At 46.4% G+C, this 14,464-nt stretch overlaps 2 protein-coding genes across 5 annotated transcripts in view; one reads left to right on the top strand and one right to left on the bottom strand.

Moving 5' to 3' along the window:
- Nucleotides 1-13,403, top strand: part of LOC147632248 (FAM91 carboxy-terminus protein) — a 123,978-nt gene extending 110,575 nt beyond the window's left edge. For all 4 annotated transcript variants that reach the window (XM_086807055.1, XM_086807056.1, XM_086807057.1 and 1 more), the window contains 4 exons: nt 10,450-10,510; nt 10,653-11,020; nt 11,129-12,740; nt 12,834-13,403. In XM_086807055.1, coding sequence (XP_086663181.1) covers nt 10,450-10,510; nt 10,653-11,020; nt 11,129-12,740; nt 12,834-13,089 — 2,297 coding nt within the window. In that variant the 3' untranslated portion in view covers nt 13,090-13,403. The remainder of the gene's footprint in view (nt 1-10,449; nt 10,511-10,652; nt 11,021-11,128; nt 12,741-12,833) is intronic.
- On the bottom strand, nt 1,131-3,313 carry LOC147632249 (uncharacterized). Its single transcript, XM_086806832.1, has one exon. The coding sequence runs from the start codon at nt 2,165-2,167 to the stop codon at nt 1,577-1,579; it is 591 nt and encodes a 196-aa protein (XP_086662958.1). The 5' UTR covers nt 2,168-3,313; the 3' UTR covers nt 1,131-1,576.
- Nucleotides 13,404-14,464: the final 1,061 nt, after the last annotated feature.

The following is a 14,464-nucleotide window of genomic DNA, read 5'->3' as shown; positions in this document are numbered from 1 at the left end:
GATAGTCCTGAATCTGAAAATGCAACTGCTGAATCCGTTTGCTGCAATGCAGGAAAGAACCATCTGCAAGTTCCACTTGGAAAACTTCCGCACTCTGCTGAGTAGGTAATCGCAACTTGCTGACGAGAGTAGTTCCCACAAAATTAGTTGAGCATCCACTATCAACAAGAACACTGATAGGATGCTGGCCAATAAATCCCAATAAGCTCAAAACTTGATTGGAAAGGTTAACAGGCACTGAAGTATGGTTGTGGGCATTTAACATTAAAGCACTGACAACTTTAGAAACTCGCACTGCATGAACCACCTGCTTGCCTTTTTCTGGCGCAGAAGGATGATGATGTCCATTTTCACCTTCTGGGAAACATTCCATGTTGGAATTTTGGCGAGAATTACGCTTTGGGCACACATACCACCTGTGTGGTCCATTGCAAATTGTGCAAAGACCCGGAGGGTTGTCTTGAGAGGTTGAAGGTGCCGATGTAGAGGCTTGCTGACCTGCTGAGGTATCGCGGCGAAAATTGCGGCGATTGTTGGGTCGGCGACCTTGCCAGTTGCGTCCTCGATTCCGATTGTTGTTGTTGGAAGAGGATCTTGTTTGTGAGGCTGCTGCCTGACCTGAAAATCTAGGCCGAAAGGGCTGTTGCTGAGTAGATTGCTGACCAGAGGATTGGGAATATTGAGACTCGGGTTGAGATAAATTTCCTCTGCGATTGTGCTGGGAGAAACGAGCACTGTTTGAGGACCGATTGCCAAAGAAGGATGTCCTGGGTTGTCGTCGTAGATCTCCAAGGCGCTCTACGTAGGCAATGGCAGCATCTATGGTGAGAGGGTTAAACTTCTGCACATCTTCCTGTAAGTTGGGTTCAAGCCCATCGATGAAGTTGTGTAGCTTGTCAGCGGGGCTGAGGCTCTCAATTTCCAGAGTTAAACGTTGGAACTCTGTGATATATGTGGCTGAGGATCCTGTTTGCCTCAAGCAGCGGAGAGCAGACCGGGTATGGTAGTCCGCACTGGCAGGTTCAAAGGCCTTGCGGAGGGCGCGCCGGAATTTATCCCAAGTAGGAGTGTGCTTACCATCTGCAACACGTCGTTGCCACCATAGAAGTGCTGTATCCTTGAGTAGTGAACTAGCTAAAGCCACCTTCTTGCTTTCGACCAAATCGGTATTGGTCAAATATACCTCCATTTTGAATATCCATTGGTCAAGCACGCGCTTGTCGCGGGCGACCATTATAAGGGGCAGGTAGTTTGACATCGAGTTTCTTTTTTTGTGCAGCAGTAAATATTTTATAAAGAAGTTGGAGTTCTACATTGTTTACCTCGGCAGCTGGATCTGGTTCATCTTCATTTTCTGCTACCGAAGTCTCTGAAGAAGATGGTTGTGGATCACTGGCTGGTGTGCGCGCTGGATGGGGCCGCTCCAACTGGTCGAGTCGTCTGCTGATGGTAAGAGAGACTTGTCGAAAAAGTCTGCTGAAGTGTCTCCATCTGCTCGCGTAATGATGTAATGGCCTGCATTTGCTCGTCTTGTTGCTGGCCCTCCTCCTCTGAGATAGATGGCATGTTGGATCTGCTAGAGTGAGTAGCGCGGAGAAGCTGGTGAAATATGTGGTACTGCTGGAGGAGAGAGTGACAGTGAATCGTCTCCCAATTCTGCTAAGAAATTGGAGCCTAACTCCGAAGGCTCGTAGTCTTCCACCTCGTCGAGAGGAGGTGTCTGTGCAGGGGTTAATGGAGTGTAATCTGGCACAATGAGCTCGCTGTATACTCGAACCATGGGCTGAAGCGAGATGATCCGGTTTACTGCATCCACACGGCACTCGTCCAGGGAATATGCAAGATGTGGGTACCGTCCCAAAATAAACTCGTAATGAGCAAGATGGTGTGCTGGACACGTCAAGTAAATATGCCAGATCACCCACGCCTGTAACTGAGTGGCGTGGCGGTGACTGACGTATAATAAATAGTCCAGGGGACCTGGTACATGAACTGGAGCCGGAACAGGTTCTGCAACAGGTTCGGGTAATGGGGCGGGCTCCGGTGTGGGTGTATCGGGTATAATAATTATTTCCGGGGCTGGGCGAGGATTTTCGGGCAATATGGCTTCCGAGACCTCGTCTATGTACGAGATGTAAGGCTCTGGCTGATTGCTGTTGGGTTCCATTGGACGCCTGGTTGAGAAGATGAATGTGTGCCAGAGTGGAGAGAATTCCCTGGCGTGACAGCGTGGGAGAGGAGCGAACCTTCCCTGGAACAGCGTGCGAGAGGAGCGAATGGGCTGGCCGGCGGACTAATTCGTTGCGCTGGCCCCATATTCGCCTTTTTTTTTTTTGACTTATCGAAAGGGCACGTGGGTTAATAAAAAGGGCCGCCCAAGTGAATTAATGGGCTGGCCGGCTGGGAAGGTTGCCGTTTATTAAACCCACGAAGGGCTGCGCGTAAAAGGACCTGCGCTGGCTGATTTGCATGACGAGCGCTTATTGCACAATCGGCCAAGAGGTGCGCAGCCATGGGGAATAGCGAAGAGGTGCCATCTCTTGGGAAGAGGTGCGATGGCTGCGGTGAAGAGGCACCATGCGGTGAAGAGGCACCAGCGCTGATGGAGGAAGTGCGCATGAAAGGGCACGACTCGATGAAAAGGCACACAAAGGGTTACCGGCAAGTCACCTCCACACACATACCGGGTATGCCACACACACACATCTGTGTATTTGTCTTATGTATGGGTAATTAGTAAAGAAGTTTTAGGGTTACCTCATACTCGTAAGTGTAGGTTCCATCTTTCTTCTGCTTCCATACAACGCCGGGTAGGGGAGTAGAGCGGAGAGGGTGAGAGGCTCACAACCGTAGGCCCGGGAAAAAATTTTGCTCTGATACCACTGTGAGGATTACTGTTATTACTTAGTATTTCATCCACTTATCTGTGTATTTAAGACTGAAACTGAAAGTAGACTCGAGAGACTTGAACACAGATGTTTGATTGATTGATTGAAACTGTGATACAACAGGCTCCTTATATAGGAGTCCAAGAGACACGAATGAAATGACACATCCCATGACCAATAGTCATGACTCTAGGTGAAGAGACACATCCTTTGGACGAATAGCTGCAACCATTGGGTGAAGAGTTGCAACCTTAGAGCGAAGGGGTGTGACCAGTCGTCGAAGGAGTGTGGCTCTTGATGAAGAGGCATGTCTCTAGAGCGAATAGTCGTGACCATCCGAGTGTAGGGGTCCTCTGTAATCATGTCACTTCAGTATCTGTAACCATGAGGAGACTGTGTATAATGAACTAAGTCACAATCGTGACAGAAAGGGGAGCCCTCTGAAGCGAGCGCAGCTGACTAGCGCTGGAAGGTGCCGGATACCAGAGTGCGGAGAGCAGCTGCTGGCGGTTTTTGAGGTGGTGGTCGTGTGGCTGACCAACGTGTGAGAGAAGAAGAGCTACTTGCGGTGCAGTTGTAGAGGGTTGTGGACAAGCGGACAGAAGTGACAGGCTGGCAAAGGGTGGCTGGTGTGGGCCGCTAGGTGAAGCTGGATGTGGAAGCAAAGGCAGGTGCTGAAGACCGGAAGCTGAAGCCGACAGTGGACAGCGTGAGCGGGTGCCGAGTGAAGTAGAGAGAAAGACAGAGGTGTTGCTGCTTGGCTGGTGGGGCCGGTAGCATTGCAGAGGAAGTGAGGAAGTGGCTGGTAGAGGATCAGCATAGAGATGTATTCCATGGTGTTACTTTTAGTGTTACTTTTAGTACCATGATGATGTATTCCATGGTCATGATGTAACATTTTGGTCTCATAGGTCATTTTGGCCTTTTGAAGATGTTAATACAACTTTCTTTCTTTCTCTCCCTCTCTCGCTTTACCATGCTTCCCACAGCACATGCCAGAGTGACGCGGGGATATGCAGCCTTGAGCTTACTTGAGCGGCAGTAGGCACATTTCCAGGAGCCCAGGATAAAGGGCTGGCTTTTTGACACCCTCGTCACACCAGCCTTGATGTATGGAGCAGCTTTTTGGGGGCCAGATTTATCCGATGAGGGTTGGCGAGTTGAGAGGCCCCACGTCATGATGTTCTCCCATATCATCCGTAGCAAACCATCAGTCCCACACCAGATTATCCAGGCAGAGTTTGTTGCAGCCCCGATGGTAGTGGAGGCACCCTTCCAGACAGTCACATACATCCATCGCATCAGTCACATGGATCCCCATAGGTACCTGAGGCTTGCCGTGGAGTCCTCCAGACAGGTAGCACTTGAGGGGCACTCTGGAGTATGGTATGCACTAGTTTCCACTTGGTTCTCAGTATATGGGCTCTGCATGGACCACCTACCCCCCCTTAAGTACAAGTTTGGACTCCCCTTTTCTCCGGTTGTCTCACAAGGATACCAACCGGGTTATCCGGTTAGATCTTCTCAACCTCTACACACATTGCACATGGATCACACCTCCGGAGCTCCCCCACGAAGATTCACTTCTACAGAGTTCACTTTGTCACACTCACTAAGGATGGATTCATCCGACAGCTGGGCTACTTGAGTGTTCACATGTCCCATGCCATGCGGATTGCGATTGGCCAGATACGGGTTTCATCGCACCGCCTCAGAGTGGAGACAGGTAGAGTTGAGCGCATCTTCAGAGCTGAGAAGCTCATACGGAGACCCAGAGAGGAGAGGAGCTGCCGACTATGCCACACAGAGGTTGAGACGGAGGAGCATTACATATACTATGAGATCCGCGGGAGGTTTCACTGTCTATTTCGTGAGGGATTCGGTCGACTCTCCAGGATCATTGACTTCTAGGACCAGCGTTGCCTGGGCCTCTTCCTGCTTGAGCTCCGCATACATAGGGACACCCTCTTGAGAGAGCCTCGGCCCCAGCCACCCCGCCCCCTCCCTCGCTAGCTAACCATCACCAGTTTCTTCTGGACCCAGGAGGTGGAATACACCGACAGTGTGGATCTTGTGGACCCTCCATGAGCTGCTCTAGACCTACCTCACCTGAGAGGAGTTACCTTGGACCAAGTCTCTGCACTCCAGCATGCCTGATGCCCTCGACCCCCCGTCGGCCACGATCACCTCATCAGCTCCAGATCTACCTCATCAGCTCCAGATCCAAGACATGCTCCACCACCATCGAGCTACCTTTCCACGTGACATAGCTGAGGGAGACCTCTCGGCCATACTCTTCAGCCCCATGCTTGATATTTTGGAGAGTGGTATACCATCTACTCGGAGCTGATGTTGCTCTCATGTTTCTATGTTCTTAGTACTCCATGATGAGTTTCCATGGACAGTTTTGTATCACCCCAGTGAGATAGCTATGTTTTTCTTTCTGTTTTATTTTCCATTCCATGATGAGATATGCCATGGACATTATTGTATCACTCTGGTCTCATAGGCCCATTGGGTCTTTAGTAGACGCTTAATATATCTTTCTTTCTTTCTCTTCGCTTATCTCGCTCCCTTCCTGCATTTCGCCCCCCCTTTCTCTTCGCTTATCTCTTTCCACCGGCCTTCTCTCTCTTCGCTTCACCCACGCTCTGCATTTAGCTCCCTTTCCCCACCCACCCTTGCTCAGGCCCCCAAGGCATCAACATAACTCTCTCCTGCACCTGTAGACTGAGCATCTTGTAGGTCGCATTTTTTGAGTCTCCCCCAAAGGGGAGAGGGTACCCTTGAGGGGGGACTCCTTCCACCAACAGCCCTCTCCTTTATCAGCAGCAACACATGGAAAGTAAGAAGTCTTTTGCCTCAGTCACCGCTTCACGATTACCGCCCATTCCTCCACCCGTGAGCAAGCCGACACCATGGGAAGCCTACCTCATGCAAGAACTGAAGAAACTCCAGGGAGAATTAGCAGCACTGAAACACGAGACTATTAAGAAAGATGAACAAATCAACGAACTGAAAGTGCAAGTGCAAGCCATGAAGACGAAGCAAGAGGAAGCACGAGAAGGACCCATACCCACAACACTACAAACAGAAATGACAAACCATGTTTCAAAGGTAAATTCAGTTAACTCACAAGATTTTGTTAAAGAAGTTATATCAGCGATCAAAGAAAAGGAACGAATGGAAAGTAACAAAAAGGTAATCAGAGTCGGTGGTCTTCCTCAAGGTTGGGATAGGGTAGACATAGCTCAAGAGCTTCGAGAAGACTACATATTAGATACAGATGTACTTACAGCACAACTGAGCAAAGTAGTCCCCTTCGTGGACTTAGGAGACCCTATCTCTATTATAGTAAAGGGTACACAGGCAAAAGTCTCCTATATGGACAACAATGAGAAAATAGCAGTGATGAAGCAAACAAGGTCTCTCCAAGGGACAAAGGTATGGATAGCTGATGAACTCACCCCGCTACAACTCAAGAACAAATCGGCAGAGCTGAATAAAGTTAAAGAAGCAAGAAAGAATGGCAAATGGGCAATATACAGAGGAGGACAAGCAATCATTAAAGAATTCCGTACCCCACCCCCCTCAAGAGCAAATCCATCCATGGATGAAATATAGCTATTTTTATTTTGAACCTCAATTTCGAACTAGATGCAATAGAACCCATTGTAATTTAAACTCTTAAGAGTCTTAAGAGTTCATTTTGAGTTATTTTTTTTCCAGTTTTATGCCTCTTTGGCATCGATACCCAGAGTGGAATGTAAACGGATGTACCTGATCTGTCCCATAGGTCGGATTCGGCCTCCCGTGGACGTTAATATAACTTTCTTTCTTTCTTTCTATTTCTGCATCTCTCTCTCTATGTTTTGCCCTATCTTCGTTGCAAAAGATTGCTAAATTTTGAACATTGAAGTTACCGATTCTATCCACTGAGCTTCCGCATGTTACATAAGCTCCAGGATGTGGGGAGGCTGATGAGTAGCCTCGTGAGGGAAAGGCTCTCTATGTTGCTTGCCATGCAAACAAGCCACACATGTGGAGTGGGAGGGTTTCAGCTGCAGAATACCCTTGACCGTGTGTTGCTGAAGAGAAGCATAGCTCAAGTGCCCATAGCGAGCATGCCACAACGATGTATCCTCTTCAGCTACCAAGGCATGATGGCTTTGAAGAAGTTGTCGCAAATGAGACCGTGACTCATTCAAAGAGCCATGAGCAGGGCAATGGAGGACACCACAAAAGGACCCCCATGGATCAGGACAAATCGACAGGGGTACTCAAGGCGTTGAAGGAGTCCTCATGGGCCTATATAAAGGCTCAGCCAGAATCTTTTTGATTATTCGACACGTTCATGGTGTTGGGTCGCAATAGCTTAGGTAGGACATGTTATCCACCTTTTCAGGGCATGCCAATGGCTGCCAAGACTTGTACCCTTTTTGTACTAAATGAATATACTAAAAATACAGCTCTCTCTCTCTCTCTCACCATGGAGGACATTGAGGATATCCGCCATCGACCGATGAGAGACATCTTTGGATAGTGATGTGTATGATGCTTACCTTTGTTGCTGGAGTTTTCCTCCCACATGTTATCCATTAGGAGCTCCTGGTACCGTACTTTTCCTCATAGTTGTTTCAGTTTCAGTTAGTTGTTTAGTTGTTTTTAGCTTTCCTTACACAGACATTGTATCAGATCCACCAATTGTTGTAACCGTCTCATAGGTCATTTTGGCCTTTTGAAGACGTTAATATATCATTTTCTCTCTCTCTCTCTCTCTCTCCTCTCCATCTCTTCTTTGCGTTTTGCATCAAGATGTTCCTATGAAAGGTGTTTAGAGCTGAAAGAAGACACAGAGCTTCCGCGCATGTGACAGCTGGTGAGGAGAAGAGCTAAGTTGCACGTTACCCACACAAGAGGCCTCTAGGTTGGAAGCTTTGCCAATGGACACCTTCGAAGAGGTAGGCTGAATGTCATGCAAAATGGACTTGTTACGAGTCATGTGAGTAGTGTACCCACTATCAACCACCCAATCTGTAAGACGTGAGGTGGTAGGAACATGTGAGTCCGTGGGAGGCTCCTCAATGCCAATGAAGACAGTCTCCTTGGTGGAAGAGGAACTCTAGGATTGGTTGATAAGAGGTTTGATTGGTGAGCTTCTTTGCAAAACCACCTTCTCTCTTCTTCTTGTGAGAGTTAGGCCAAATGTGACCTTTGTGACCACAATAATGGCAAGTAAGATCCTTAAGGTTTAGAGTCAACTTTGTTGGTAGTGAAACCCTTAGACTGCTATTTACCTTGGCCTTGACTTGAAGAAGAAGAGTCTTGGAAGCACCGTGGCTTGTTTTCTTCCTCCTAACTCTATCCTGAAGCATGCCAACAATAGTATGGAGATCGGGAGTAGAGGGACTGAAAGATGAGAAAATTTTGGGCAATTTGGCGAAGAGCGGATGAACAAAGTCTTCATCACTAGCCTTGCTCCCAAAGAGACCAACTACTTTTGGATGGTAACAAACTTCATGATGGAATCCATGATGTTGGCAGTATCAGAGATCTGCTTGTTGGCAAGCTGATTCTCCAAGGCAATCTTCTTAGTAGAGTTCTCTCTGTGATACCTCCTTTGAATGGCATCCCACAGTTCTTTTGCAGTCTCATCATCATTGTCATCAAATTGACAAGCAACAGATGGTTTAATGTTGAAGATGATGAACGCATGTGCCCGACCATCCTTATCAAGCTAGGCATTAATCTCAGTCCAAGGAGAAGTCCGCGACTAGTGAAAACGCCTAATAAAAGGTGGGAAAAATACCCAAAAATATCCGATAAATATGCTGAATAAAAGGGGGCATAAAAGGGATCAAATGGGGCTAGAGATGATCATTCCAACAAATTCTCCCTGCATCTCATTTAGCTGGCTCATCAACTAGGCTTTCATTTGTGCATATCCATTTCCTCTTCCATGGAGGCGTGCCGCATGCACATAAGCTTTTGTCTGCTCCTTGTATTTCTCCAAGCTTCTTTTGCATATTTGTGATTTCCAAGTCCTGCAACTTGCATACCTCCTCATGGCTGTCATTCCGACCTTAACATGGGAATCCATGATCTTCTTTGTATTACTCCATACTGTACTGTAAAAACCCACAATGGGTCTGTGAGACCAAAGTGACACAATAATGTCCATGGGATATCTTATCATGGAATGGAAAATAAAATAGAACAATTCAAATCTATCTCATTGGAGTGATTAAAACTGTCCATGGAATACAGGGACATGAAACATGAGACGAGCATCAACCCCCAATAGATGGTATACTACTCTCCAAAATATCAAGCGTGGGGCTGATGAGAATGGTTGAGAGGTCTCCCTCAGCTACGTCACATAGAAAGAAAGAAAGAAAGGTATATTAAACGTCTACTAGAGACCCAATGGGCCTATGAGACCAAAGTGATGCAATATGTCCATGGCATATCTCATCATTGAATGGAAAATAAAAGAAAGAAAGAAAGAAAGTTATATTAAACGTCTACAAAAGGCCAAATTGGCCTATGAGACTGAAGTGTTACAATGTTTTTATAATATATCTTATCCTAGATATTACAAAAATGAATTGAACTAAATGTAAAAGGGTAACAGCTGGGTACAATGATAGAGCTAAGTGATAGATGAGGTAATGTACAGAACTCCTTAGGGTGCACCTCTCCCTGTAGTGCTCCATGTGGAACATCTACCATGAGGCAATCAAGGGCAGCTGCCAAGAGGCCACCTAGGTCCACTGAGTCGGATGTCTGAGCGGAAGTATTCTGTTGCAGCTGTAGGATGTCCTGGATCTAGATCTGTAGACCAGATGTCTGCCGTGGGGGTGGGGGGTGCTTGGTGCACTCGCTCGCTCCCGTGTGACTCCTCTGGTTTGTCTCAGCGGGTGCATCAGTGGTGCTCCTTTCCCCGCCATCTCCGAAGAAGCTGGTGATAGTCGCTTGTTGGCGAGAAAGGGTGGTGCCTTAGGCCTGGGGTCTCTGGAGAGGATCCTCTGGTGTCTGCCCATCTCAAGTAGAAACGTATGAAGGCATGTCTGGTCTGGGAAGTCCATAATCCTGGAGAGTGGACCAAAGTCCTCTCGGAAGCGGCAGGGGAATCTCCCCCGAATCTCATAGTTTATTGGGCATCGGCAGATATAGTGCTCCTCTGTCTCCACCTCCGTGGAGCATAATCTGCAAATCCTGTGCTATCTCTTCACTCCTATGGCTCTCTAAGTCTGTGTAGGCGATGGGATAAGACTCTGATCTGGCGTATGGAAATCCCCCTGGCATGTGACTTGTGGACATCCATGTAGGTGGCTCGCCTGTTGAAGCCATCTTCGGTGAGTCAGAGGAGATGGTCAGTAGAAGGCCATCTTCGAGCCAAGCTCAACTGCAGGTGTCACCCAAGTGTCCCGAATATGCTGTCCGAAGAGATCCAACCGTGTGAGCCGGTTGATCTCTCCATGTGTGATCTGTAGGAGAGAGAGAGAGAGAGAGAGAGAGAGAGAGAGTCTGCTAACAAAGCTAAGTTGGAATTGTGTAGTGTCTAATCTGCAAGGTTTTATTTCCAACAGGGAGCAGACTTATGAGGATCCAACAGAAGAGTGAGTGTCTTTCAGATTGTATAAATTTTCTTTCTTTAGTGAACAAATCCACTCCCTCTTGCTGTTGACTGATCGCTTGAAAGCATCTTATTTGCTATTCAAATCAATATTGAAAATTGCCTTTTGTCCATGTGAAATGCAGGCTCTTGTATGCTGTTTTTGTGGCATCAAGTGAGCATGCAACAATTGCGGAGCTAGCAGCCACATTGCAGGCAGAATTGTCTCAGCTTGAAGGTGCCGTGTCTTTGGCCTGCCGACTTGGATGGGCTAAGAAAGTTATGGACCCTGTGGCTTTACTTCAAGACTTTAGTATACCAGGATCGCCTGTTAGTGAAGGTAGTTGGTTAGATGATGCTTCTAACCTGAGCAATCCCAGTCCACTTCTAGATAATGCCTTGGATATCCAGTCAGATGCAGATTCTTCGAAGGCTCTTTCTAGCTCGGTGAGGCTGGCATTCATGGTTGATGCTAATCTTACTTCATATCTCATGATGGGTTCTTTATCACCAGGTTTGTCTGACCGCACTCCTCTCTAGAACTTCAATATGTTCTATATACCTCTCATCTTTGATTCAACTTGGTGCACTGATTGAGTATCTATTGCCTTTGTTTTTACAGGCATGAAAGGGCATGCCGTTACCTTGTATGAAGCAGGGAAGTTGAATGACACTAATGTTGGAGATTTATGTGAAGACCTGCAGAAAGTAGAGGGGACCAGGTTTGAAGGTGAGCTGCAAGAATTTGCGAATCACGCATTCAGCCTTCGTCATGCCTTGGAGTGCCTGCGATCAGGGGGTGCCAAAGATCCAGGAGCAGAAGAAACACTAGAACCTGGAGAGGGCAGCCAGAATATGTTGCAGTTTATTACATCTGAGAAGGGCACGGAGGGAATTGATTATTGGAGCTCTGCTGATGATACTCAACTGCAATCTAGACTGTCTGAGCAAGAAGCATCTCCCTTGTACCTCCACAGCTCTGATGGCATGCAAGGTGATGCTATGGATGATAACTTCAATCCCAGGGCCATTGGTTTTAATCAGTCAGGGTCTCGCAAATCCAATGTGAAGATTTCTGACCTTGAAAGCAACATCCTCTCAGAAAATGCTACTGAAAAGTCAAATCGTGGCAGGGCTCGCTTGAGAAGGGGTCGAGGATACCGTGTGGATGTCCTCCGGTGTGAGAGTTTAGCAGGGCTAAATCCTGCAAGCCTGCAACGGTTGCTTCGAAGAGACTATAGTGTCATTGTTTCAATGGTTCCATTGCTACTACCTCCTGGAGTTGTCTCAGTAGATGGTACAGGACCAGTTCAATTCACTCCGCCTGTACGTGCAGCTGGTACTCCTTGGATGAAGCTACTGCTGTATTCTGTTGCTGGCCGTGGACCCATATCTGTCGCTCTCGTCAGGGGTCAGCGTTTAAGACGCCTTCCTCCTCCTTTGTACAGTTGTGAAAAGGCGTTGGTATGGTCATGGGATGGGAGTGGGGTGGGTGGAATTGGAGGTAAATACGAGGGCTCTCTGGTTGATGGTGGCATTCTTCTGCACTGTTTAAACTCACTGTTAAGGTACTCTGCAGTACTAGTTCAGCCGTTTGGTAAAGACGATCTGGTGCAAACAGATAATGGGCAACCTTTTGCAAAGGACATTCCCTTACCTTTAGATAAGGTATTTGTAGCCAGTGGGTTTCTGGAGACGGAAATGAAACTCGATGGTACTGCAGTATCAGAGCTGTATGGAGCCTTGATGAGTGTTGCCGAAGAGCTTCATCTCTGGACTATGGGTTATATTCGCATGATAAGAATTAGATCTCCTGATGGAGCCCGAGATTGGTGTTGGGTTCCTGAGAGTGTTGATTTTGGCATTCCTCTCTTCAATGTAGAGCTGTGTAAACTTGTTTGTGACAGAGTGGTCCAGTCAGAGCTTCTTCAGCCTGCTTCTCTCCAGAGGCAGAAAGACTCAATGCAGAAGCTCAGGCAAAAGCTTCAAGATTTTGTGTTTGATTATCAAGCAAATGGCCCAGTTTCTCGCTCTGTCTATTATCGGGATCATCCCAAAGGTGCACCACAGCTGACAAGTTTTACCAGTGGGAGATGGAACCCCTTTGTCGAGGCTTCTTCAGAGGCATCATCTACCTATGACACTCCACCACATGTGAGTGAGACAGGTAAGAAACCTTTCGACAGGCGGAGACGGCGGTCTGAAATCATGAGCTTTGATGGAGATATTCTGAGGTGTCTTTGCCAACCATTTTCTCTTTTTTGAAATTTGCATTCTTTTCCATGTGTTCATGTTCTTATGGGCCGTTCAATGCGGTGGGTCTACAGGTCATTTCCTTTAACTCCAGTATATGAAGCAAACACGAGACTGGTTGATGATTCACACTCGCCATCGACAAGCTTGGGAGCTAAACAAGATCCCTTTGATGACATGGACAATAGTGAATTTTCACTTCCTGGTGTGAACCTGCTGTTCAATGGAACATGGCTTCAGCCTTTGGATATAGGCCAATGCTTGCAGGGCAGGGTTCCAGCTGCATTAGTTGCTGAGGCTGCTGCAGCATCGGTCCCAACAATAATATAGAATGCATACATACTGCCAGGCAAAGCTTCCGTTTTCAACTTGAAATGCAGAGAGTGCCTTTTTGACCAACATACAGCAGTATATGTATTGTTTCAAAACACGTAAACCTTGGTGCAGAGAGAAAAATAAATGGGCTAATACATTTTGATGGAGGTTGCTTTCATTTACTTTTTTTATTACAACTGCTCATTCTTGTACACGTGGCTACAAGGCTAAAAGCTCTTGTGGCATTTATATGTGTAGTTGATATTCCAGGAGTACTAGTGGGCAACCAGTGCTTCGCACGTCTTTTGAGACTCCAAATTCAAATTCTACCTAAACCTCCTCCTCCCCTTCTCGAACCTCTAAATTCTTGTCACGTGACAGCTTTGTGACACTCTTCCTTAAGATAATAGAGAGAGAGAGATGAGTTGGCTTTGCGTGCCATATATATATATATATATATTGATTTGATTCTTTATTTTTTATTTTTTATTTTGGGGCTTGGTCGACTTCGGGTCGAGATACTCGTGGTCGATCCAACAGGGTGTATTATTTTGTATTTTGTAAAATTTTTTAAACTATGTGATATTGTTTGGGATATTATGATCTTTGGAGATTCACCAAGTTGCATTATTTATTCTTTCTTTATTAATGTATTATGTAGCGCTGCATTTGTGGAGTTCTATTTTTGTAACCTTAGGTGATATATATATATATATATATATATTTTTTTTTGGTTTTTGGGGAAAAATCCTTTTAAAGGTGAAATCTCCCCTGCCCATTCCCATGGAGCAAGTGTCTCTTCTCGCTCCATCTTAGAAAAAAGGGACTCTCCTCGCCCATCCTAGAAAAAAGGCGCACAACATGATTGGGAAATTTGTTTAGAGAAGACGAGGATGCAGGATTTATTAAAATGGAAAATGGAGTTATGCTTAGGTATATAATTGATGTGGGCGAAATAGTGTTTCGAGGGATTAACAAATTGTCAAGTGTTTAGACAGATCAGTTGCAAATCAGCTCCTTTAATCCAATCACTTGGTAATCAACAGATGCTGGAGTGAAACGGGCGATAACTGTGAAATCCAAGAGTGCTCAAGTTTGACTAGTTTAAGAGAGACCCATTTGCAACTTGCAGTTGAGAGATTAGTTCCTCCTGATCAGTCGTTAAGTTAATCTAATCAGCTGTTTTGCACAAGATGTTGCAGTGCTGACATGTGAAGGGTGGTCGCTCAAGACAGAGACTGATTTTATTCTAATAGACCTCATATCGAAGAAAGCTTTTTGAGAAGCTCGTTTTTTTGTTGTTGAAGCTGGCTACATCTGGAACCTTCTGGTATGTTTGCCCACGGCTCCATACATAAATCACCTACTTCTTTGCAGAGTTTTTTTTTTG

Source organism: Cibotium barometz, chromosome 13, assembly GCF_041138505.1.
Source record: "Cibotium barometz isolate CiBa-2024 chromosome 13, ASM4113850v1, whole genome shotgun sequence".
NCBI classification, from domain to species: domain Eukaryota; kingdom Viridiplantae; phylum Streptophyta; class Polypodiopsida; order Cyatheales; family Cibotiaceae; genus Cibotium; species Cibotium barometz.
The sequence above is the reverse complement of the archived record's forward strand: the minus strand, read 5'-3'. Positions and strand labels throughout refer to the sequence as shown.

Bases quoted from the DNA above. Each gene is read 5' to 3' on its own strand.
- LOC147632249 (XM_086806832.1), bottom strand. From the start codon at position 2,167: ATGGAACCCAACAGCAATCAGCCAGAGCCTTACATCTCGTACATAGAC.